The sequence below is a fragment of the Panthera leo genome, chromosome D2 (assembly GCF_018350215.1).
Source record: "Panthera leo isolate Ple1 chromosome D2, P.leo_Ple1_pat1.1, whole genome shotgun sequence".
In the NCBI taxonomy this organism is placed as follows: Eukaryota; Metazoa; Chordata; class Mammalia; order Carnivora; family Felidae; genus Panthera; species Panthera leo.
This window is the reverse complement of record NC_056689.1, coordinates 32572764-32595439: the sequence shown is the minus strand read 5'-3', so window position 1 is coordinate 32595439 and position 22676 is coordinate 32572764. Positions and strand designations below refer to the sequence as shown.

Here is a 22676-nt window from a genome sequence, read left to right as displayed (position 1 = left end):
ATTGAAGCTAGGTTGGTATTAATTCAAACTAGATTGCTGTAAATTTAAGATGTTCATCGTAACCTGCAGGTAGCCACTAAGAAGATAACTATGCTTGGTTCCTTTTATAGAAAATAACCAGGGACTCCATAGAGACAGAAATTGGATTAGAGGCTAGAAGAAGGGGGCAGGGGGCTGTGACTGTTTAATGGGGAAGGGGTTTCCAAATGGGGTGATGAAAAAGTTCTGGAATTAGATAGTGGTGATGGTTTCATAACATTGTGAATGAACTTACTGCCACTGAATTATACACTTTAAAGTGTTAACAGTGGTAAATTTTATGTCAGGTGAATTTTACCACAATTAAAAATAATTATAAAACATAAACAGTGTGGTCCTGGTGTAAGATAGACATATATATATCAATGGAATGAAATTGAGAGCCCAGAAATAAACCTACACATTCATAGTCGATTTGTTTTCAACAAGGTGCCAAGACCATTCTGTGGTGAAAGAAGTCTCTTCAACAAATAGTGTGGGGTCAACTGGATATCCACATGCAAAAGAATGAAGTTGGATCCCTACCTCACATTACATACAAAAATTAACTCAGAGCGGATCAATAACCTAAATGTAAAAGCTAAAACTACCCAGCTATTAGAAGATACATAGGGGTAAATCTTCACACCCCTGGCTTTGGTAGTGGAGTCTTAGATATGACATCAAAATCACAAGCAACAAGAAAAAGTAGACAAATTGAACTTCATCAATATTTAAACCTTTTGTACATCAAAGGACATTATCAAGGTACAGTAGAAAGGCAATGGACAGAGTGGAGAAAACATTTGCAAATCGTAACTGCTATGGGTTTTATATACAGAATATACAAAGAACTCTCACAACTCAATAGCAAACAGACAGATAACCCAATTCTAAAAAAAGGCAAAGGATTTGAAGACATTTCTCCAAAGAAGGTGTGTAAATGGCCAACGAACACATGAAAGATGCTCAATAAAGGAAAATAAGTGTTGATGAGGGTATAGAAAAATCGGAATCCTTGTACATTGCTAGTAGTAACGTAAAATGGTACAGCCACTGTGGAAAACACTTTGGCCCTTTCTCAAAAACTTAAACACAGAGTTATGATATGACCCAGAAATTCCACTCCTAGGTACATACCCAAAAAAATTGAAAGCAGATAGTCAAACAAATACTTGTACATGAATGTTCATAGTAGCACTATTCACAATCGCCAAAAAGTGGTGACAGCCAAACTATCCCTTAATGGATGAATGGATAAACAAATCGTGGTATGTATACAATGGAATATTCATTGGTGATTAAAAGAAATTGATGCCACAACATGGATGAACTGAGAAAACATGTGAAAGGAGCGAAATTCAAAGGCCCACATATTCTATGGTTGAAATGGTGAATTTCTGTTACATAAATTTTACCACAAAGGTAGTAACAAACCTCCAAAGGAAAAAATAAAGGACAAAAAAACCTGTTTTGGATTAATGGAAATTAAAGAGACATGACAACTAATGCTGTTTATGATGGTGGATTATATCCTGGGCTGGGGAGAAAATAGTTATAAAGGAAATTATTGGAATTGTTAACTGAATTTAAAAATAGACTGGATGAGATAATAGTATGTATCAGTATTAAATATCTTGGTTTCATTAAATTTATGCTATGGTATATAAGAGAATGTGTCTTTGTTCATAGGAAGTATATATTGAAGTATTTAAATGAAAAAGGGCGTGTGTGTTGAACTTTCAGAGGTACAAAAGAATATATGTATATATAAAATGATAAAGCAACTAGGGTAATATGTAAACCATTGGTGAATCTGGGTAAAATGTGTATGAAAGTGTCTTATATTGCTCTTTCCACTATTCTGAGTTTGCAATTATATCAAAATTAAAAGTTACCAACAGAATTAGATTTGTCTTTTGATATCTTCCAAGCAGCAGCATAGTCCAGGTGATTGTTAGAAAAATAATGTTAGCCATGCTTCTTTGTCTTAAGTGCTTCTTTTCACTCTTTCCTTACATGTTTGTCTGTTTCTCATCTTCTGGATCCCAATATATTATTTATTTTATTGGCTTACAGCAATCTCTCTGTAAGATCATTACATAATTAGGGGCACCTGGGTGCCTCAGTCGATTAAGCGTCCGACTTCAGCTCAGGTCATGATCACATAGCCTGAGTTCAAGCCCCATGTCCGGCTCTGTGCTGACACCTCGGAGCCTGGAGCCTGCTTCGGATTCTGTGTCTCCTTCTCTCTCTGCCTGGCCCCTGGTTGTGCTCTGTCTCTCTCTCAAAAATAAATAAACATTAAAAAATTGTTTTAAAGATGATTGCATAATTAACACAAAGTATTCAGCTTTTGTACATATTTATTGTTTAGTTAGTAATGTTATGCCTTTGGGAGCCTATTCTCATTTTGTGTATTTTTTCTTACATACTTTATTTTTGCAGTATCTTAGATAATGTAAAAAATGTAACCATTTGTTTCCCTTTTTTGAGAAATTAAAATATTAACCTCAAGTGAAAGGCTTTGCTGCTCTAGTTCTCATCCAGCTGTCTGAAATTTGTGTTCAGTCTGTTGGTAGAAGATCAAGTGTGGTATGAGATTTAACCCTAACTGAAACACATTGGACTATGTGCTCATTTTTGTTGTCCATTCAAAGAAGTAATCTCTAAATCCTGCCAAACAGGACCAAACAGGTGGCTTTCTGTCCACCAGAGATGAGTCAAAGAAGTAATGTCTAAATCCTGCCAAACGGGACCAAACAGGTGGCTTTCTGTCCACCAGAGATGAGTCAAAGAAGTAATGTCTAAATCCTGCCAAACGGGACCAAACAGGTGGCTTTCTGTCCACCAGAGATGAGTCAAAGAAATCCTTTCCTAAGTAGAATGTGCCATCAAAACCTCATACTGCTTTGTCAGCATTCAACTGTGGATTTTTACCTGTTTATGCCTCCTGTTTCATATGAACGAGCAAATACCCAGTAAAGGCTATTTTGGATAGGATTACAAAGAAGATCGTGATGATTCATTTGGTACTTGTGTTTTCAATTGGTTAACCAGTTTTCTTTCCTTTGTGGTGTATGATGGGATCTTCACTAGACAGAGGTAACCTATTGGATAGTTGTGTACCTGGATGCTGGTGTGGTGGTGCTTGTTGGTTTCGTTTTCATGATACTCCTCCTGAGGTTGTGCTTGCAATGCTGCTGCTTATTTTGTGTTTGCATGACATTATTTGATTGCTCTTTGTTGTTTGGGTTCTTAAAACCTATTTCCTTTTTTTGGTACCCAGAATAATTCATTGAATATCTTTAGTTGGTCCAGAACTTATGGAAATTAGTTCCAAGTCTAACTCTTTGGTGGATCCTTTTCAGTTTTTGAAAATATCTTCAATGTCACAACTAAGTTTATCATTTGGCTACAAATTGAAAAGACAGGGTAGGATTCCTTAAACACCCAGGAAGTCACCACTTGCCAGACAGGCCATTACTGAAGCTAAGAAGTAACTCTTTGTGAGTTTTATAGATTAAATAAAATTAATAAATACATAGAATAAAATCTAAGTTTTAGGAGCATTTCATCACTTAGCTGAAACTTAGGAGCCTCCAGCAAGGTAACAATGAATACAACTAAATTAAATCATGGCTAAATCTTAGTGTGCATGTCTCATTTGCCAGTATCTTTCAGAGGTGTTGTTTCCTCTGCAAACTGTCCTACATTCCAAAGCTAAGATTCCTGGGGGGCCAAGAAACTCTCAGAAATTAGTTTTCTGAGAGTTTGTGTGGGTCTTGAAAATAGTTGCTTACCTCTTTGTTTCTGGTCATTGGTAGTATAGTTTTTCTTGGTCAATTAGCTGACTTTGGGCAAATTGTACTGATTTCATTTTATTTTATTTGTTTCTTTTGTATCTTTTCTACTTTATATACCTCTATAAAAAAAGGCAGATTGTTTTTGTTTTTATTAATTTTATTTTTTTGAAGTTTTTAATTCCAGTATAGTTAACATACAGTGTTATATTAGTTTCAGTTGTACAATATAGTGATTCAGCAATTCAGGTGGATTGTTTTTAAAACCAAGAAACAAAACCAGTCCTGAAGTGAGCCTGTATATGTCAAATGGCAGGAGTTCATAAAATTGAAATTATTTTCTAGTGTTACTATTAAGCCAGTGTTGAGACAAACAAGATCATCTTTTGTCTTATAAGTTTAGTCATCTTGAAAACTGTAAAGGATCCATTAATTTGGAATGGCCATCAGAGAAATGCTTATGATAAGTAGCATAAAACTGTCAGATAAATGGTGTTTCATCTCTATCTATCTGTGTTCTCATTCTGTTATATCTTCTTTTTATCTTTTGGTGGGATCCATGCATATAATAGAAAATTTCCCAGGAACGAGAAAAATTTGCTGATGAAGGCAGTATATTTTATACCCTTGGAGAATGTGGACTCATATCCTTTTCAGACTACATTTTCCTTACAACTGTTCTTTCCAGTAAGTATAAACTTTTCTTTTTATTCGTTTATAGGGAGCATAAAGGACTATAAAAAAAAAGTTCATTGGAGGGAGAAACAAGACATGTTTGTAGAGTTAATTATAAGTTAACATACAATTTCATTTGTTATAAATTCTCTATAACTTGTATTTAGAACCACCTGAGAAAGAGGAAGAAAAATAAAATATCAAGATAAAGTTAAAAAAAAAAAAAGAAAAAGACAAATCAGTGAAGTTAAATCTACCTTTAAGTGTTTGAACCCCTGTATTCTTTTAAGATAAATTGTATATTGCCTGGTCCTTGTAGCCTTCATTAATGTTTCTACTTCCCCATTAAAACACGTATTGATCAGGGCACCCAGGTGGCTCAGTCGGTTGAATGTCTGACTCTTCATTTTGGCTCCAGTCATGATTTCATGGTTCATGAATTTGAGCCCCACATCAGGGGGTTGGGATTCTCTGTCTCCCTGGGATTCTCTGCTTGAGATTCTCTGTCTCCCTCCCTCTCTCCTCTTCCTCCACTTGCGTGTACATGCTCGCTCGCTCTCTCTCTCTCTCTCTCTCTCTCTCTCAAAAATAAGTAAATAAATGTTTAAAAAAACACATAATCTGTCATTTCTCCACTAAAGAAGAAAATTGGCTCGGTTTTTCTACTTGTGTTGAATATTCACTTTTGAATCTTAAGGATTACCTCTTAAGACAAAAACTCAAATTTGACTCATTTAGAGCACTGATGAATTGCTGATTTTTTAAAGCTAAACAATTTGGTTGATAAGTATGCTACTCTAAGTGGGTTTTTTTTAACTGTTCAGAAAAACAAAAACAAAAAATGTATGTTTCTAGCTTTCTGTGTATATCCTATTAAAATCTATCTAAATTGAACCAAAGAGATCTGATTTGTATGTTTGAAAGAGATGATTCTCTAAATTGTTTCTAATTACTTTTGACATAATGTCTAATTTGATGTCTAATTTGTTTGACATACCAAACAAAAATTACTGCCTCTTTCTTCCTTTCTCTAGGCTAGTCATCTCTAAAGATAAAACTTTAAAATAGTTTTTAATAAATGACATACACAAGACACAGTTCCTGCCATGGCTCTGACCACTCTTACCCTTCTTTCCTCTGTTGACAGAAAAATGAAGAAATATAGACTAACATGCCTTACCACAGTTGTCTTTGGGATACCAAAGTGTCTGAATAAATTCATGTGGTAAACCAGTGCGCTAACAAAGGAGATACACACACACACACACACACACACACACACACACACATATATTGATTTGTTACAAAGATCCAAGGTAGTGAACTAAATAAAATAACATTTACAGTCTTAAGTTGGGTATTGTTAAAGTTAGTTGTGATTTTGGTAGGGGATAGTTTCCAAAATAGTCTTCAGTTCAAATCCTGGCCCCAACACTTCTAAGCTTTGTGATTAGGGGAAAGTCAATGAACTTGTTCATCTGTTTTGTTTGCAAAGTGAAGGTGGAAGTAATAACAAACCCACATGATTTGAGGATTATGAGATCAGGAATATAAAGTACCTACTTCACTGCCTAGTATTTAGTAAGTATGAAATTTGTCTGGGTTTTTATTCTTGATATCCTGTAACAAATGTTATTTCATATCTGATTTAAATGTTATTTCATATCTGATTGTCATAAAAAAAACAGCAGAATTGGTAGAGATTTTTAAGCTTTGTGTGTGCGTGTGTGTGTGTGTGTATGACTTTGTATAGAATTTGCATTCAGCATGATGTGGCAGAAAAGAGTACTGCATTAAATGAAGAGACCCAGCTTGGAGAACTGTAGTATACAATGAACTGTATACAATGGCAGTAGTTCCTGCAAATGTTTGTTGAGCTGAAATGAGATTTTAATTTGTATCTAATTCTCAGTCCTATTACCTTCATATCTTTCTGAGGGTCAGAAGGACCACAGAGCAGAACCTTCAGAATACCCAGCACATTGTGTAGCTCCTTTAATAAATTCAACCATTTTAGAGCAGGTAAAAGTCACATTACCCTTAAATTCTGGAAACCACTCCATGTAGCTCTACTGGTCCAGGCACCTCTTTACTTCTTGACGCTCACCTCCTAGCTTAAACATGGTGAGTGATTTACAAAAAGTGCTTGGTATGACAATGTCACATATAGTTGACCCTTGAACAAAGCTGGGGTTAGCGACACTGATACTCTCCACCCACCCCACAGGCGAAAATCTGGGTGTAATTTTTGACTCCCCCAAAACATAACTATTAATAGCCTACATAAATTCAATTAACATGTGTTTTGTATGCCATATGTATTATATACTGTATTCTTACAATAAAGTAAGCTAGGAAAAAATGTTATTAATAAAATCATAAGGAAGAGAAAGTACATTTACAATACTGTACTGTGCCTAGAAAAATTCATACATAAGTAGACGCCCACAGTTCAAGCCTGTGTTGTTCAAGGGTCAGCTGTACTTTCTATATTGCCAGGGATGAGAAAATAGAATAAGAATATGATTTGCTAAGCGAAATTAGTCAGAGAAAGACAAATATCATATGACTTCACTCATATGAGGACTTTAAGAGACAAAACAGATGAACGTAAGGGAAGGGAAACAAAAATAATATAAAAACAGGGAGGGGGACAAAACATAAGAGACTCTCAAATATGGAGAACAAACAGAGGGTTACTGGAGGGGTTGTGGGAGGGGGGATGGGCTAAATGGGTAAGGGGCATTAAGGAATCTACTCCTGAAATCATTGTTGCACTGTATGCTAACTAATTTGGATGTAAATTTTTAAAAATTTAAAAAAAAAAGAGGGTGATCCAGGGGATCCCAAGTGTATGCAAATACTAATTTCTTAGATTAGCGTCAAAATGAAAAAAAAAACATATTTTCCAATTTGTTATAGATTCTTATGATTTCTCAGAGGTCTTGAGACCCCATTGGAGAAAAAAATACAGCTCTAAGGGTATTGCTTGGTGGTTGTCTGCCCCAGTATTCATAGAACTACTCTCAGCCTTCTCCATTATCACCTCCCTATAAGGGAATTAACCAGCTCTTACCCAGTTGTGAGATCCAACTTTTAGAAAGAAAGTCTATCTTAAATGTTCCCCAAAAGTTCTAAAATTCCAAGTGGTCTCTCCCTCCTGTCTCTGAACTCAAAGCATTTATTAAACTTAACAATTAGCAATTCATCAATAAAACATTTTCTGTGTATTGCATTAAAACATATATATGATTTTAAGATTTTCTCCTTATCAGTGGTTTTAAGTATTTTCATTATTATATGCCTCTAGTTTTTCTCAACTTAGCACTATTGATGTTTGAGGCAGGGTAATTTATTGCTGTGGGAGCTGTCCTGTGCATTGTAGGAGGTTTAGCAACATTCCTGGTTTCTACCCACTAGACGCCAGTAGCATACCCTTTCCCTTCTCCCACTTGTGACAATCAAAAATGTATTCACGATCCCTGGGGGACAGAGATAGGGAGGAATCATACCTATTTGGGGATGCCCTAGTTTGGGACAGGGTTTTTTGTTCCTTTTGTGTTACTGTGTGCCTTGATGTAGTTAGTGTTCTACAAGTTTCTTATCTTGGGATTCTTTGAGCTCTTTGGATCTATAGGTTTTTAGTTTTCATCCAATTTGGAAAAAATTCAGCCTTCTTTTCTTTTCTTTTTTCTTTTCTTTTCTTTTCTTTTCTTTTCTTTTCTTTTCTTTCCTTTCCTTTCCTTTCCTTTCCTTTCCTTTCCTCTCCTTTCCTCTTCTTTTCTTTCGGAAGAACGCAAGTGGAGGAGGGGCAGAGAGATAGGGAAAGATTGAATGTTAAGCAGGCTCCGTGCCCAGCACAGAGCCTGACACAGGGCTTGATGTCAAAACTGTGTGATCATGACCTCAGCTGAAATTGAGTCGGACGCTTAACCGACTGAGGCACCCAGGTGCCACTAGCCATTATTTCCTGAGATACTTTCTGTTTGCTTCTCTTTCTTCTCCTTTGGGTACTTCAATTACACGTACATTTTTCTCACATCAACCTTATAATATTTGTACTATTATTGTCTTCACTTTACAGATGAGGAAATTAAGGCATACAGAGGGTTACATACAAAAAATTTGCTCCAAGTCCCAGAGTAAGTAAATGATTCAGGGTTTGAATCCAGCATCTAGGTTCCTGTTGGTTGACTTGACTTCTGTGGTCACATTTTCAGCGGTGATAAGCCGTAACTTACGTAGTGCCTCTTCTTTCTCTCAGGCTGGCTGTGGAAAGGTCAGTCATAAAGTCTCCTAGAGGTAATGGGCAGTCCAAGCATTCTTGTGATCTGAATATTGCACGTTGCATTGTCCACTTTGTCTAACAAACCATGGGGGAAAATGTGCCACAGAAATCACACTAAGATCACTTCCTTCCCATTCCTTGCTGCTAGGATGCTAGGAAATGACACTCACAGTAGATCAACTTCCTGTGGCTAACAAGATTTTATAACAATCTAGGCACACTAAATGGTTCCCAAATCACCCTACAAGATAGAATGCAATTTTTTAAACACAAAAAGCTTTGCCAAGGAGTGGTTTGGGACGAGGGGAAGTGCATTAACATATTCATTAATCTGTTACTCTGGTGGACAACAAAAGCTGTCCTAAAGATTTCCAACAGAAAACCAGCCAGAGTAATGTAAAACAACATAACTCAGAGAATGCAAGACTGTCATATTTCTGAGCGTCTGGGTTTTTTCCAAAACTGATAGACCCAGTAGGGTTCAAGAAATTGCCATCATTTTGAAGAATATGAATACTCTGTCTAAATGGATTGTCATTTGGAACCTCCCAAGTACCTTAAAAACTCTGTTTTGTCTAAAATAAAATTTGACAACTATATACAGCAAATCATTTGTTTCCCTTCTCGATTTATAGTTACTTCTCCTAAAAATAAAAATGAGAAAGCTGCTTTTCTGGAATGCCTCACTGGCCCAGTTGGTGAAGTATGTGACTCTTGATCTCAGGGTGATGAGTTCAAGCCCCACGTTGGGCATAGAACTTACTTTAAAAAAAAAAAAAAAAGAATAGGCATGGCACCTGGGTGGCTCAGTTGGTTAAGCGTCTGACTCTTGATTTCAGCTCAGGTCTTAATCTCAGGGTCGTGAGTTTGGGCCCCACGTTGGCCTCCATGCTGGGCGTGGAGCCTACTTGAAACAAACAAAAAAAAAGCAACCATGAAAAATAAAGCTGGGATACTATATTAGAAAAAAAGAAGAAAGAAAGCTGCTTTTCTTAAAAAAGCATGTTATTATAATTTCCCCCATTAAAGAGAGTCATTTCTTCTTATGTTTATTAAACTTCTTAGAAGTTTGATTTTTAGCTAAACAAGAATATCTTGGACACATACCCAGAATAACAACCAATTTGGCAGCAATATCTTGTGCTTATAATAAGCAATGGCATGAATTTCTCCCTCTTCTCTGCATGTGCTTTGGATAATGGGGGCCCTGTTTAGCCAATCTAAAATTTTAAACACCTCTAAAAGTTTTAACCACTGTCATACACAAATGCTTAAACATACATACCTCCTAAACCCCTTACCTGCTTAATTTTTTCTCCTTGGCACTTAACCAATATTTAACATTCTATATAATTGATTTCTTTTACTTGTTTATTATTATCTAGATTGTAAACTACATGACAATGATCAAAGGTTTGTAATGATATTCACTATAGATTTGCAATGATATTCACTATGGACATATCTACACTATATAAGCACTGAAGCAAGGTATAACAAAACAAGAATATAACATATTTTTCAATTTTCTCCAAAGGAAGTTTAGCAAACTGAGAACAGTTCTTGTAGCTGTTGTCTTCAGTCTGCAGTCAGTACAAATGGAATGAGGAAAACATGTTTTTAAATTAATCTATTTCCACACAAGCTTGGTTTCTTATAATTTAGAATTCATGTATTTGTATTCCCCCTTCATTCCTAATCCATAAATTTTTTTTGGAAAGGTTTTACTTACTTACTTACTTACTTACTTACTTATTTATTTATTTTACTTTAGAGGGAAAGAGAGAGGGAGAGTGAACCAGGAAGAGGGGCAGGGGGTGAAAGAAAAAGAATCTCAAGCTGGCTCTGCACTGAGCACAGAGCCTGACCTGGGTCTCGATCCCACAACCCTGGGCCCATGACCTGAGCCAAAATCAAGAATCAGATACTCAACCGACTGAGCCACCCAGGTGCCCCCCTAATTCATAAATTCTGTTGCTTTATACCATATCTCTGTGATCAGGTTTGATGGATTAACTTGAAGAATTTTCTACATGAGTCTTAACATCTGTATTAAGTAGAATATTAAGTATTTAGTAAATAAATCTAGATTCCTTCTAGGCAAGATGAAGAGACTGTTAATAATTACTGTTATTAAATAATTTCCAAGAAGCCTCTGATCCTTAAAGTAGGTTAATAGGAATTGAATGAGAATACAGAAGTATGATTATTAATGGCTTAATTCTCTGCACTAACCAGCTGCAGCATTAGCTGATGGTCTTAAATCTTATAATGGAAGTCAGAGGTTTTTCTCATAACTAGGTGCAGAGAAAGGTCATCCAGATTTATCTAGAATGCTACATAGCATTTATTGATTTGGATCATTCTTGCTAATGCTAAGATTCATTCGGTAATGATAGTATAACTTAGACTCTGGATCTTGGCCATTGACAATTATGAAGTACTTACTTTGTGCTCTTTGTCTCCATATGTGTTCTAACTAAAGTTATTAGTGCTGTTGCCTAATAACATGAAAACAACTCTAGATAGCTTAAGGAAGCAATAGTAAAACAATTATAAAAGTTGATTATTAAGCATCTTCCTTACTTTTTACTATTAATCTTTGAAAAGTCAGCAGAAAAAGCAGAAGCAAAAAATGTTACGGCATGTTCAGTGCATAGGACCTGACCTAATGAAATTCAGGCATCATTCAGTGTGTTCTGATTTTGATTCCCTCTTTAGATTTTGAGGAATCAGTGGAGAAATTGAATTAAGTGAGTTTCACTGTAGCAGGGTTTGACATACTGACAGTTAAACCACATTCTTATAGTGACCCACAATTCTCACAGACCTTTGAGAAATTACATCAGCATTCAAGTGAAAGTTTATTATATTTTATTTCTCTTGCCGTGCAAACTCAGGAGCTGATCATAAAGTGTACGTGACTTGGAGATCATGGTGCTGATCAGTGCCATTCTGTCTAATGAAAATGTTTCGTTAGTTACAGATGAAAATGTTTTTCAGCTTGAGTGATCTGTTGAAAAATATGAGCAAGGCAGCATTCTGAGATCTATCAACACATTTAAGGCAGCTACAAATCTTTTTTATTAGGACATCAGAGTTGGGGAAGTTACGGAGAAAATTTGGTTTAGCTATTAATCTGCCTAAGTTTTTTATTTCTTGGATTATCTACCATTGCTAAATTGACATCATGAGGAGTAAGACGAAGCAGATGAAAGGCTGAATTCAGTGCTATTTTTGCCTGTAAATGGTGCTTAGAATTTTAAAAATACTCTATTTGCATGTTCTACAGCCAAAAGGATCTCATTGTGTTACTTACCAACAACTTCTTTCTCTGACATTACCTGTTCTTAAGGTTAATTTGTTGATTTTATAATGCAGCTTTATCAAAACAATAAAATAATGCTTTTAAATGTATCAAATATTTATGATGTTCACTTCATTTTGAGCCAGATGTATCTGAGAGCACTCTGAGGTTTCAGTAACCCCACTCTTGGAGAAAGTTGAAGCATTTACACTTTTATATCAACGACTACATAAGAATTTTAGTTCAGATGAACATGAAATAAGTCGTGTTTGTGTTTAAGTCTCTCAGACCTGCATATGATTATACTAGAAGATTAAAATGTTTTCTTTATATGCTAAAGGAAGTATATATTTGGGGAACAGTAGCTTGAGATTCCTTCTGAGGGTTCATAGGCTAAGAGAAGAACAGAGACTAAAGAAGCAAATTGTGGCTTATAACAAAAATAAGATCTAAATATATTTTGACTGCATCTTGGGGAAGATTTCATAATTATACCCTCCAAGGAAACCAGTTCTTACTAGCCTTTTCATACTTGTGTTTTATTTGAATTGATCCACTTTCACTTTTTAAAAATTCTAATAAAATTCTAATATTGTCTTAAAATGTTATAGAAATCTGGTTAAGGGCACATGATGTCTGTAGCTCTCCTCTCAAGCTAGGGCTGTGTTCTAAAGAAGAGAGTGTTGAATGAGGTAGTCAGGAGTATTTTCTGTATGCTCAGTGGTCTGATGCTGCCACCAGAATTGTGTCTGCTTACACTTTGTCCTCTCTTGAACAGCTGTTGTTGGCCTTCAAAGCTTTCTGCTACTTTTCTAGGGAGTCCGTTCTCTCTGATACCTGAGGTTCAGGTAGGGGCTCTCCAAGAGAGAAGAGAAGGAGGTCCTTCCCAGTTCTACTTCTCTGCTCCTCAGGCCCTTGGGAAGCAAAGCCTAATAGGGGAAGCATTTGGTAAACTCAAAGGCTTCCCACTTTCTTAGGCTGCACTTATCAATGGGTTAAAAGTTCATGGAACAGGAAAAATAAAATTCCAAAATAGGCTAAGTTCTCTGCTTTCTAGAAAATGCCCTCATCTATAAAATTATTTCTTTTTCTCCCTTCATTCTTCAGATCAAAACTACCTTTCTCTTAGCATATCTCAATTAGGATTTCGTTGTTTTTGTTTTTAACAAACATTTAGAATTAAAAAAAAAATTTTTTACATTGAATTGTGAATCATAATAGCTCCAGAGACATTTGCAGGAAATGCTTATTATTCAAAAGAATCCCTAATTAATAAAAGTTAGACAAGGAATATAGTATCACTAAATAATATCTTGAAATAGGAACTATGTCATATGGCTTTGTATCCCCAAAGTACCTAAAACTGTATCCTACCACTACTATTCATTAATGTATATATGTATATATATTTGTTTGTTTTTAGTTTATTTACTTATTTTTGAGAGAGAAACAGCAATAGAGGGCTGGATCTCACAAACTGTGAGAGCATGACCTGAGCTGAAATCAACAGTTGGACACTTAACCAACTGAGCCACCCAAGCACCCCTCTAAAAATATTTGAACAAAAGGCTATTTGGGATGTGGCTTCTCTGAGTCCCTTTTAAGTAAACCCAGCCACCCATCCATCTCCGTATCCTTGATTGATTACAGTGTCAAATGGGCCTCAGTTTACCTTTCTACTATAGTCTTTCTTTTACTTCCCTAGAACATTATAGAAACTTTCCCAGATTTCAGCCTCTTATAACTCTTTTAACTTTTGTCCTATCCTCCTCAGGCTCCATCCTGTCCTGCTTTTGTTCTATTGATGGTTGGGATGGCTCTATAAGAATTCAGTCCTTAATAATTGATGATATTTAAAGGTCTTTGCTTATGGTCCAGGAGCCCCACTTTTTCACATTGTTTGCCTCTTAGAAGTTGGACTGGAATCAAGTGTATCTGTCTATCTGTATAGTTGACCTTTCCCTAAAACCACAACTTGCTAGTGTTTGGTTATGCACAGGCTTCATCATGTGTTGTTCACCTTTCCCTGTAACAGTTTTAGAAAAGCTTATTTGTTGTGCTGGGGAATTTGAGGGTACACAAAGGAAATCAAGGCAAGAAAGGTTGTCACAGAATGGTTTGCTTAACCATTACACCTTCTGGAGAAGATACTCAACACAGTATCTGACACACAATAAGTACTCCATATATATTTGTTGGCTAGATAAATAGCTAAGAATTTTTGTGAAGTTACTTTAGTATACATACTAAAATTTATATTGTTCCAAGTACCCTTAGCAATCTTGCCTGGTATTTAAAACTGTTTTAAATAATAGCTACTCTCTATGAATATATACATGATGAAATCTAGAAAATTAATTCAAATAGCTAAAATTTGGGGGAGGGAGCACTAAACTGAAAAACCACATAGCTTTTGGGTGAATGCCCAACCAAGTCACATGTAACGATGGTCATTCAAATTATCGTAAATTAAATATCAAATATCCAATCTTATTTATTAAAGCAGCTAATTCTAAGCATCTATGCAGTAAGTTGCATCTTGGCGTAAGCTTTCACGTTGGCTACTATTGAGTACATGGAGTGGACTAAAACCACATAGGATGAAATGAAAGTCAAGCAGATGAATTTTTTTAATATTTTTTTTAAGTAGTCTCTACACCCAACGTGGAGCTTGAACTGACAACCCCAGGATTAAGAGTTGCATGCTGAGCCAGCCAGGCGCCCCCATAAATTATTATTTTTTAAGATCTTTCAGGATAGGGGTGGCGATCTGTCACATAGGCATATGTAATTTGGGCATAAAAATAGTAACATGCATTTGAAGAAAATATATTCCTAAAGTAGAACATGACCTTAATCAAGGGTAAAGCCCTGGCATGCCTTCCAGAATCTCTCCCAGGAACTCTTGGGGAATCCAAGCTTTTTGACATCTGTGGCATTGAATACTCTTCCTTTAGCACAACTGTCAAATAATAGTATAATAAAGAGCAATTTAAATGAAAGACTGTTTCTGGCAGCTCTCAGAAGGTCATCCAGTAACTGAGGCTGAAATATAGCTCAAAGATAGGTTATGAGCTGTGAACTTGAAACATTAGCTATTTCTTTTTTCAGGTGTGAAATTATAAATCTTTTTTTTTTTTTTTTGAGAATCAGGGCTGAAATGTATTTTCTAGAAAAATGCAAATGGTAGAAAAGCAGTAGTTAGAAGGAATAAGTGTCTGTACAGCTGAAACCTTGCTGAAGGAATTCAGAAGATTTTCACAATCTTATAAATTAAAAAAATTTTTTTTAATGTTTGTTTATTTTTGAGAGAGAGAGAGTGCAAGCGGAGAGAGGCAGAGAGAGAGGGAAACACAGAATCCAAAGCAGACTCCAGGCTCTAAGCTGTCAGCACAGGGTCCGATGCAGGGTTCGAACCCACAGACTGCGAGATCATGACCTGAGCCAAATTCGGCCACTAATTGACTGAGCCACCCAGGTGCCCCCATGAATTTTTTAAAAGCAGATTCTTGACATGTAGTGTTCCATATTCTTTAGAAAACCTTGTAAATTGACATTAAATAAATCACACTGAGATGAAATAAAAATAAAGAGCTCTCTTTGTAGCCATTGTAGAGCCTGTATGTAATGATGGTAAGCCCATGTAGTTTCTTTCATTGTTTGAGGATTTTCAGATAAAAGCCAGACTAACTAAATGTGAATGTTAAGTCTGTTCTAAGACTATACATTACTTTTCTAAATGTTTTTCTTTATGGTCAGAATTTATCAGAGTAAAACCATAGGTCTTCTAATTAGATCCTTCCAGTAAGTGCTATTGGGAATAGCAGCCTTACCCCTGCCCTCTACCCCCTGTATCTTGGGGTCCTGGCTACCCTGTGACAGACTATAGACCAGTAAATCATGGGCATCATGGCTGTAACTTGCATCTGGGGAAGTTTTATCCCCCACTCTGCCTTACAGTTAGACCAGCTTAGACTTGGGCTTAGTCCTCTATGAGTTGAATGAATCTTTCCTAAACTGAAATCACTCTCAAAGGTGAAGTCCTTTAGAGCTCTGAGAAACTGGGGTAAAAATTAGGGTTGGTTATGTTCTCTTGAAGGGAACAATTAGTTGTTCCTCCTCTCATTTGACTACCAAAATCATAGTGTACCGTTTTGGGTATCCATTTGCACATGAAAATTAACTACTGGACTGACACTTAAATGTAATTGACTATATATATAAGAGCATAAATTATTGGCATGCCTTTTCAGAATCTTGACAGTGTTTATCAAACACTTTCAGAAGTGCTAACCCATTAGCTTAGCAATTTCATTTCTGTAAGTTAGACTAATAAAATGATCACGTGTATAATGATGTTGATGGTCAAAAATACATTGAAAAGAACTCATATATCAAACAGATGGCTGAACACATTACAATAAATCTATGCAATGAAGTTCAGTATAGCACTTAATATTATGTATGTAATACAGAGATTTATTAGCATAGAAAAATGTTCACAAGGTATTGATGAGTCAAAATATATATATTGCATGATTCCATTTTGGGAAAAGAGAAAAAATATGTGTGTGTGTGTTTGTATGTGTATTTGAAAAATAGTCTGAATATTTGTATTTCTGATCTGTGGCAAATCCTGTCAGCTCTACTTTGAAAGAATCCAGAATCCCACCATTTTTCCCTGTCCTCTCATGTCTCTTCGATTATTTTAGTACCTTCCTAACTAGTCATCCTTTTTTCACACTTGCTTCTCTACAGCCCATTCTCAGTACAGGAGCCAGAATGATCTTGTTGATTCAGCCTGTTTTATTTAGCACCCAGAGGAGAAAGTCTTCAAAGCAGATCATTGTTTTATCTTAACACCATTGTTCTCACAGATGGGGTCATCTGTCTTCTTGTTTTCTGCAAAATTCATCAGGAGATCCTTTCCTGGCCTTTTCTAGGAGTAACCCTGCTCTTAAATCTGATTTATGCTTGGCTCTCTAGGTTTTCCACTAGTGGAACATAATCAGTTAGACACATAGGGCTTCCTTCTTTCCTGAGTTCTTTCCACAGGTGGAAGGAAGCCTTTAGATCTATACCAAGACAAGTTGAAGGGAAAAGACTTGGTCTTCAGTGTCAAAGTAGACTAAATGCTCTGCCTTCTAGGAAATTCTTCATCCAAAAAGAATTACTTTTCCCCTTTGTTATACAAAAGGAACACCGACATAAATACTACTGGTACTATGTAGTCTAAATGGAATCTAAAATAGTGGAGCAACCCACAGGCAGAAAAGCAGCAAAATTACCCAGTCCCCATCTTTATACCATTTAGCAGAAAAATGTGCTTTGTTGGACCGGACACTGCTGAAACATATCATGAAAAGGGCTCTGGGAAAAAGATACTGCCCCCATAACTCTCTGTAATTACAGGGATGGGAGGCAGGGAACATCCAGGTTGTTGTGTAACAATAAGAGCATCCTGGTTGACAAAGTGGTCTTGTTAGAAAGAGGGGGCTTCCACTCCATGGGTGATATCAGCCTCTTCTTTCACTGAGCTAATTCAAATCTACAAAGCCAGCTTTGTGCTAAGCTATCAGAGGAATATCTGTATTTGTCTCTCCTCAACCATCATTCCAAAAGACACAATTGCCTTTCTCACAATACAACAAATTTAAGTTTTAAAAAATTAGGGGTACCTGGGTGGCTTGGTCAGTTGAGTGTCTGACTCTTGATTTTGTCTCAGGTCATGATCTCACGTTTTGTGAGATAGAGCCCCATGCTTAGGGTTCTCTCTCTCTCTCTCTCTCTCTCTCTCTCTCTCTGTCTATCTCTCTGTCCCTCCCTTGCTCTCTCTCTCTCTCTCTCAAAGTAAATAAATAAACTTTAAAAAAATTAAAATTAAAAATTAAATCTTGGGTGCCTGGATGTCACAGTCAGAGGAGCATGCAACTTTTGATCTTGAGGTCAAGATCATGGGGTTCGAGCCCCATGTTGGTTGTAGAGATTACTAGGAAAGATAAATAAACTTAAAAAAAAATTAAGTCTTCAGATTAAATGAATTCACACTAAATCATAAATGACCTATAAGTTCCCGTAATAGTTCTAGAAATACTTTCAAGATATTTGTAGGTCTGTAAGATTTCCTAAATGATGAGGTTCATACAGTGGATGTGGTAGCAGTATAATAAGATTCTTAAAGATAAGAATATGACCTGATGTTGAAATCCCAGAAACTTCTCTAAAGAAGAATAGAGTTCCAGAAATGGATTCACCAGAGGAGGGCCCCACTTAGTGATGTTGCAAAGACAAGGAAACAGGAGAACCCAGCCTCTGTCCCTCCCAGTAAAGATCAACAATTAGATAGCTATCCACAAACAGAAGCAGCTCTGGGAGAGCTCTGGAGTCCACTTAAGAAACGTCACTAACACAGTGAAACAAATAATTTGTGAATAATCACACAAAAGGATAAACATCTCCATTTGCCTGTGCCATCCCATCCCCCAAGTCAGCACTGCACAGCACCAAGAGGGAACTCCATATCTATACAGAATTCCCCTCGCTGAAAACGGAAGACTGAAATGACCAGTCAGCTTCCCCAGCCTTTCAGGTCACGATACAAAGGACTTGCTTCAGTTTCACCCCACCCAGAGACCAGCAAAAAGGAGATGTAGAGAATTGACTAGAAATGAGGAAGAAAAGCAGGGATATCACTACCAGACATGGAGTGACTGGGATTCCCAGCGATCTGCTCTGTAGAAGACCCCAGCAGCTTTCACCAATGAAGGTACCAATGGCCAACACAGCTACCACATACTTCCTGCAGATTTCACTGGTTTTTGCCCCCAAAATATTCGTATTCATTGATGCCAACTACCCTTCCCACCCTATTCTCCACTGAAGCCTGGGACCCACACTAGCAGTCAGCCCAAGCCTCTGAGGCTGCACATATACTCCAGCCTAGACCCCTCCAGCTAATCCCCACCACTGCATGCACTCAAGGCTAATCCCTCTAGCTGTGCTGTTGCATACTGCTGGTCTGATGCCCTTCACCTGCCTCCATTGCTGTGTCTGCACCTGTGGCAAGATCCTGTAGCCATGAGAGTACATGCCAGTAGCCAAGGTTTCCATAGCTATTTGTGGTCCTGGCCCTGGACCTGGCCCTGTCTCCTGTCACTGGCCTGTACCACTGGGCTCACCTGCAGCTAATCCCTCCACCTGTGTGCCTGCATGCCCATGAGTTGACTCAGGACATTCATTTCCACTGCTGTTGCACCTGTGACAAGACCCAGAAGCCACAGTAGTGCAGTATAACAGCCAGGGCCACAATAACTGCCACTTGGTCCTGGCCTTTGTTGCTTGCCTTAGCCCCACCACTATGTGTGTGTTTGTAGCTGGCCCCTGCCACTACAGGCACCTGCAGCTGGCTCCTATAGCTGAGTGTGTGCCCACTGTCACTCCAGCTGCTACCACTGCCTGCCCTGGTTCCTACCTGCTAGATCTAGAGGTGCTGCCCAAGGACACCAACAACCATTGCAGCCTCAGCAGATCCGCTGCAGTTCTTGCAAAGGACTATGCAATCGGCAATACTGTAGACCCCAGCATCCTGAGCCAATGAGTCACCACCACATCTGGACCCAGAGCCACTACACACCCCTGCACTTGGCACCCTTCCCCACCAGGATGTGTGCCCCACCCTCAGCAAAGGTCTTCCTTTACACAAGTCAGTTCCTAAAGTGGAAAAGATAACTGTTTGTCCAAATGCACAGACACCTACACAATAGGAATCAAGAAAAAGCACCAAAACATGATTTCACCAAAGAAAAATTCCAGTAACTGACCACAAAGAAATGAAGACACAGGAATTATCTAACAAAGAATTCAACATAATTGATGTTCTAAATATCTTCAGAGGGGCACCTGGGTGGCTCAGTCAGTTGAGTGTCCGACTTCGGCTCAGGTCATGACCTCACAGTTTGTGAGTTCGAGCCCCGCATCAGGTCCTGTGCTGACAGCTCAGAGCCTGGAGCCTGCTTCCGATTCTGTGTCTGTCCCTCCTCTGCTCATGCTCTGTCTCTCTCTCTCTCTCAAAAAAAAATAAATATTAAAAAAAAATTAAAATAAATATCTTCAGAGAGCTATAAGAGAACACAGATAAATAACAAAATCAGAAAAACAATAAAAGAACACAATGATATAAAACATAAAGAACCAAACAAATTTGGGAGTGTAAGAATATGATGGCTGAACTGAAGAAGAGCTCCAGCAGACTGGACCAAGCAGAAGAATCAGTGAGCTCAAAGACATTGTTTGAAAGTATCCAGTAGAGGAACAAAAAGAAAAAAGAATGAAAAGAAATGAAGAAAACCTACTGGACCTATGGGACACCATGAAGAGAAATAATCTACCTATCGTTGGAGTCCTAGAAGAAGAGAAGGAGAAAAGGGGGTAGAAAGCTTAAATAATGACTGAGACCTTCCCAAACCTGGAGAGGGATTTGGACATTCAAGTCCATGAAGCTAATAGGCCACCACAAAATTTCAATCCAAAATGATCTTCTCCAAAACACATTATAATAAAACTGACTAAAATCACAGACAGAGATAGAATGTTTAAAGTAGCAAGAGAAAACAAATTTTTCATACAAGGGATCCCCTATAAGGCTATCAGCTGAATTCTCGGCAGGAACCTTGCAGGCCAGGAGAGAATGGAGTAATATATTCAGAGAACTGAAAGAAAAAAGCCAACCAAGAATACTTTACCCAGCAAATTTACCCTCCAAAAAATGAAGGTGAGATAAATAAGTGTGTTCCATAACAAACAAAAGCTGAAGAACTTCATTACCACTGGACCTACCTTATAAGAAATGTTGCAAGTTCTTTATGTTTAAATGAAAAGACACTAACTAGTAACATGAAAATACAGAAAACACTGGTAAAGGTAAGTCTATAGTTAGATTCAGACTACTCTAATACAGTAATATGGTGATGTGTTAACCACTCAACTCTAGTATAAAGGTTAAAGGACAAAAGTATTAAAATTAGCTATAACAACAATAATTTATACACACACATAATGCATATACAATATAAAAAGATGTATATTGTGACATCAAAAGCAAAATGTTGAGAGGGAAGGGTACAAATTTTGTATGTAATTGAAATTAAGTTATCATTTTGAAGTAGACTGTCTAGGGGTACCTGGGTGGCTTAATCGGTTAAGCATCCAACTCTTGATTTCAGCTCAGATCATGCTCTCAGGGTTGTGAGATCAAGCCCCACCTCATGCTCTACATTGGGCATGGAGCCTGCTTAGATTCTCTCTCTCCCTCTTCCTTTGCCTACCCCCCCCCCCCACATGTTCGTGTGTGCTCTCTCTCCCCCTCTCTCAAAGAAAGAAAGATAGATAGGTAGGTAGGTAGGTAGGTAGGTAGATAGATAGATAGATAGATAGATAGATAGATAGATAAAGTAATTAATTTAAAAAATAGACTATTGAGGTTGCTGGGTGGCTCAGTTGGTTCATCTCAGCTCAGGTCTTGATCTCAGGATCATGAGTTCAAGCCCTACGTTGGGCTCTGCGCTAAGCATGAAGCCTACTTAAAAAAAAAAGACTGTTATGTCTGTAAGATGTTTCAATTATGTCTCATGGTGACCACAAAATAAGGGGCACTTGGGTGGTTCAGTCAGTTGAGTGTCTGACTTTTGATTTCAGCTCAGGTCATGATCCCAGGGTCAAGCCCCATGTCCTGCTCCATGCTGGGTATGGAACCTGCTTGAGATCCTCTCTCTCCCTCTGCCCCACTCACATGTGTGCTCTCTCTCTCTCTCTCCCTCTCTCTCTCTCAAAAGAAAAAAAAAAAGCTATAGTGGATAACACAAGATAAAGAAGCAAAGTATATCACTGCAGAAAATCATAAATTCACAAAGGAAGACAGCAAGAAAGGAAAAAACAACAAAGGAACTACAAAAAATGCAGAAAACAAGAAGATAGCAACTCCAAGTCCTTAGCAATCAATAATTACTTTAAGGGGCACCTGGGTGGCTCAGTCAGTTAAGTGTGCAATTCTTGATTTCAGCTCAGGTCATGATCTCATGGTTCATGGGTTAGAGCCCCACCTTGGGGCTCTGCACTGATAGCGCCATGGCCTGCTTGGGATTCTCTCTCTCTTCCTTTCTTTCTGCCCCTCCCCGGTCATGTGCACACACACTCTCTCAAAATAAGTAAACATTAAAATAATAATAATAATTACTTTAAATAAGTGGGTTAAGTTCTCCAAACAAAGGGCAGATAGTTGCTAAATTTGCAGAAAACAAGACCCAACCATATGCTGCCTACAAGGAACTCACTTCTGCTAAAGGGAATACATTGATTCAAAGTGCAGGGATGCAAAAAGATATTCTATACAAATGCAAACCAGAAGGGAACAGGGATAGCTATACTTGTAGCAGACAAAATAAACTTTAAGTCAAAAACTGGAACAAGAAACAAAGTCAGCGTATAATGGTAAAGGGGTTAATTTATCAAGAGGTTATAACAATTTTAAATACACATACATCCTACATTAGAACACCTAAGTATATTAAGCAAATATCAACAGATCTGA

At 37.4% G+C, this 22676-nt stretch overlaps 1 protein-coding gene across 9 annotated transcripts in view; it reads left to right on the top strand.

The window, feature by feature from the left end:
• Positions 1-22676, top strand: part of MICU1 (mitochondrial calcium uptake 1) — a 243122-nt gene that overhangs the window by 128206 nt on the left and 92240 nt on the right. For 8 of the 9 annotated variants that reach the window (XM_042908312.1, XM_042908313.1, XM_042908314.1 and 5 more), the window contains one exon: positions 4394-4508. The exons of the other annotated variant lie outside the window; for it this stretch is intronic. In XM_042908312.1, the coding sequence (XP_042764246.1) occupies positions 4394-4508 (115 nt within the window). The remainder of the gene's footprint in view (positions 1-4393; positions 4509-22676) is intronic. 9 annotated transcript variants of the gene reach the window in all.